The sequence below is a fragment of the Scophthalmus maximus genome, chromosome 13, assembly GCF_022379125.1.
Source record: "Scophthalmus maximus strain ysfricsl-2021 chromosome 13, ASM2237912v1, whole genome shotgun sequence".
NCBI classification, from domain to species: domain Eukaryota; kingdom Metazoa; phylum Chordata; class Actinopteri; order Pleuronectiformes; family Scophthalmidae; genus Scophthalmus; species Scophthalmus maximus.
In genome coordinates, this window is record NC_061527.1 from 4,580,001 (window position 1) to 4,583,940 (window position 3,940).

The following is a 3,940-nucleotide window of genomic DNA, read 5'->3' on the forward strand; positions in this document are numbered from 1 at the left end:
GAACTTATGTTTTCTTGATACAGCATAGGATTCAAAACCTTTTTTCCAATGGTTGTCCTTCCCAGGTGAGACTCACACCTACTATTGGTATGTCACGAAGAACACGGGCCCGACCGCAGAGCAGGAGGACTGCACCGTGGCAGCGTACTCCTCCACTACTGATGTTGTCAAGGTGCACATGCACACAAATAAACCAGAAATATATATATGGGAGTCCACTCCCCACTGGACATACAGTACACAAGCATATATATATATATATATATATATATATATGAAAGTCCACGCCACACTGGACATACAGTACACAAGCAGATTCATATATATATATATATATATATATATATACATATATATATATATATATATATATGAATGTCCACGCCACACTGGACATACAGTACACAAGCAGATATATAGCATATATATATATATATATATATATATATATATATAAGAATGTAAGGCCACACCACACTGGACATACAGTACACAAGCAGATATATATATATATATATATATATATATATATATATATATATATATGAATGTCCACGCCACACTGGACATACAGTACACAAGCAGATATATAGCATATATATATACACATATATATATATATATATATATATATATATATATAAGAATGTAAGGCCACACCACACTGGACATACAGTACACAAGCAGATATATAGCATATATATATACACATATATATATATATATATATATATATATAAGAATGTAAGGCCACACCACACTGGACATGCAGTACACAAGCAGATATGTAGCATATATATATATATATATATATATATATATATATGAAAGTCCACACCACACTGGACATACAGTACACAAGTATATATATATATATATATATATATATATATGAAAGTCCACACCACACTGGACATACAGTACACAAGCAGTCACACACTGACGATATCTTTTCCCCTCATCAAAGGACATGTATAGCGGTCTGATTGGCCCGTTGGTGATTTGTCGCCGTAGCTGGGGCAGGTGAGATTTTTTCTTTTTTTTTGTATTGATAGGATGATCCATCTCATTTCATTCTTGCTGTTATTACACGATGCTCTGCACATGTGTGATTCCCCAGATCTGGGGGGAGAAAAATGTGGTAGATGATTTGTAATATTGTAATTATACTAAACTGCTAATGTACGGTTCTATTAATTCGCTTCCAGGAGTCTGGGACTAAAGAAGGAAGTAGAGGAGTTTGCACTGCTCTTCCTGATTTTCAATGAGAATGAAAGCTGGTGAGTAAAGCGTGCAGATATAAAACTAACTGATATGATTCTGAGACACTGCCTCAGAATCATATCCCAAAGTTAGAAAAATCAGATATTAACTTTGCTACCAGTCGTCTGTCAGAAATCAGTGAAAGACTCATTCCAAGTGCAAAAGACGACTCTGAGGTGCACAACTACAGACTATTACACATTTCACAGAGTTGCACCTCACGTCTTATTCCACTTTTGACAATATGTCGTCCCTTCATCTGTTGTGGCTACATCACACACACACACACACACACACACACACACACACACTGTACGTACACACAAGGCCGTTTGTGCCATCTGCTGCTCTTGTTGGATACCATATCAAACAAAATCATTGCCGTCATCTTTTTTTCTTTTTCTTTTTTTTTCATACTCCAGGTACCTGGATGAAAACATCCGGACCCACATCACGAACCCTCGCGCCAATCTGAAGGACGATGAAACCTTCATAGAGAGCAACAGGTTGCACGGTGAGACGAACAAACATGGAGGAACCAAACACAATATTCGAACAGGTGGGATATATTTGTCTTGCTTCATCTACATGATTAAAAGTCATTTTCTATGTGTTTTCTTTCAGCCATTAATGGCTATGTGTACGGTAACGTGCTGGGTTTGAACATGGAGGTGGGTGATAAGGTGTACTGGTACCTGATGGGGATGGGCGATGACGTAAGCATGCACACCGCACACTGGCACGGACACAATGTGGAATACAAGGTAAACGGCGACACAATCACCGTACGCACACGAGAACGATGATGACTCCTATCTAATAATCCTCCTTTCTGTCCAGGTGGGCGGAGGTCCTCATGTTACCGACGTGTACGAGTTGTTTCCAGCCACCTTCCAGGTAAGACCTCATCTCCTGACTGGACTTTGCAGCTCCTGCGCTTCATTTTAAGTTTAAAATTATTGGATTGTAACATTAAGCGTAAAGCGAACAATGCAAGGAATAAAAAGATAAACAGGACCACTATGAGGATTAGAAATCAAATGCATTAATTTGAAGAAAGATGGGAGAAATGGATTAAATTTATGATGTAAACATAGTTATTGTTTTCCCTCTCTCTCCTGTGGTTTCAATGTGAATAAACACGTGACATTGTGATTTACTTCACTTACCATTATTTTACCTATCAACCTTTGAACTGTGATAAATGATTTGCGAATTATTATCATTATTATTAATTGTGTATGTGTTCGTTTTTATTTTACGCCATCTCACTTTCTATTTTTGTTGTTAAGTACGTTGTGTATTTGTTCATTTACCGTTAAAAAATGCTAATAAAAAAAGATTAACAATAGAAAATATTGCGTTTGCAAAACAGATAAACTTTCAGTTCATTTTGTATCACTTTCAACGAAAAAACAAAACAAATGTTATATTAGAAAAAAACATATGAGCTGTTACGCAAGCTCAGAATTAAAAATAAATAAACATCTGCCTTCTTTAAAAACCAATGAAATACAACATATCTGGAAAAAAAGGCTTCGATTTTCCAGATACAATCCATCAAAAATGAAAAACGTTCCTGTTAGTTAAAAAATTCAGGCCATCTTGACATCTCCTCTCTGGTTCAACAGAACTGTAATAATAATGATAATAATAATAAATTTCATCGTGAAACTCTGGACCAGCGAGTCATGCGGCGTTCTCCTCTTTGTCCCTTTGCAGACGGTGAAGATGCGTCCGCAGTTTCCCGGCACCTGGCTGCTCCACTGTCACGTCACCAATCACATCAAAGGCGGCATGGAGGCGATGTACACCGTCACTGAGAAAGGTGGGGATGAGGCCGGGTGGCGAGTTCTGTCCCAATGATTTGAGATGGCGTCGGTGATAACGAGGTCGTTTTCTTCCTTCAACAGCGAAGAAGAGGGGAATCTTTGGCTGAGCACTCGAGGACAACAGCAAAAACCCACCGGTGACAAGTCACTTCTGCAGCTAATTGAAAAATACTTCAGCCTAATACGAGGAGACATGGCACAAAGAACATTCCTAGAGTCATTTTATTTTACACGTGCATTTTTATAATTGTCTGGCTGCCTCCGTATTTCCCCACTGAGAGGGATCACAGTAATAATGCAGGGAAAAAATAAAGCTCAAACCTGAAAGTCAATAGTTTTGTGACTTTCTTTTTTTTTTTAAACGTGTGATGACAGTTATCGGCCAGCAGGGGGCACTACAGCCTGATGGCACATTGTCTCGGCACAACTTTAGGATCTGCTGGAGGAGCTTTAAAGAATTTAAAAAAAATAATAATGATGCAGATGAACTTGTGTGGAGAATGTAAAGAATGAAATGTTAAATACTTGAGAGGCACATGTATCCTTACAGTCGGGTCCCTTAGGCTATTTTTTTTATTTTGTGTATTTGGTTTAATTAAAAACAGGGGCGGTGTACAACAAATGTATTGCTCCAGACAAAGCACAGAACTAATATCCATGCATATATAATAATAAAAACTATGAGTATTCCACAAAAGACTACGGGGCAGACGGACCGTGTGCACATTCAAGCATCATCAGACCTTGACGGCAACGTGAAGGGTCGTCTTTCAGAAACTAACACACCCTCCAGTCTGACAGTCCGACCACACTTTGTCCTGCAACGTTTAATATCACAGCCTCCC

The 3,940-nt window shown here is 38.1% G+C and overlaps 1 protein-coding gene across 1 annotated transcript in view; it reads left to right on the forward strand.

Moving 5' to 3' along the window:
* LOC118318638 (ceruloplasmin) overlaps nucleotides 1-3,427 on the forward strand; it is an 11,913-nt gene extending 8,486 nt beyond the window's left edge. The window contains exons 17-24 of the mRNA XM_035648479.2: nucleotides 66-172; nucleotides 968-1,023; nucleotides 1,209-1,280; nucleotides 1,686-1,777; nucleotides 1,888-2,027; nucleotides 2,104-2,160; nucleotides 2,986-3,091; nucleotides 3,177-3,427. Coding sequence (XP_035504372.1) covers nucleotides 66-172; nucleotides 968-1,023; nucleotides 1,209-1,280; nucleotides 1,686-1,777; nucleotides 1,888-2,027; nucleotides 2,104-2,160; nucleotides 2,986-3,091; nucleotides 3,177-3,202 — 656 coding nt within the window. The 3' untranslated portion in view covers nucleotides 3,203-3,427. The remainder of the gene's footprint in view (nucleotides 1-65; nucleotides 173-967; nucleotides 1,024-1,208; nucleotides 1,281-1,685; nucleotides 1,778-1,887; nucleotides 2,028-2,103; nucleotides 2,161-2,985; nucleotides 3,092-3,176) is intronic.
* Nucleotides 3,428-3,940: the final 513 nt, after the last annotated feature.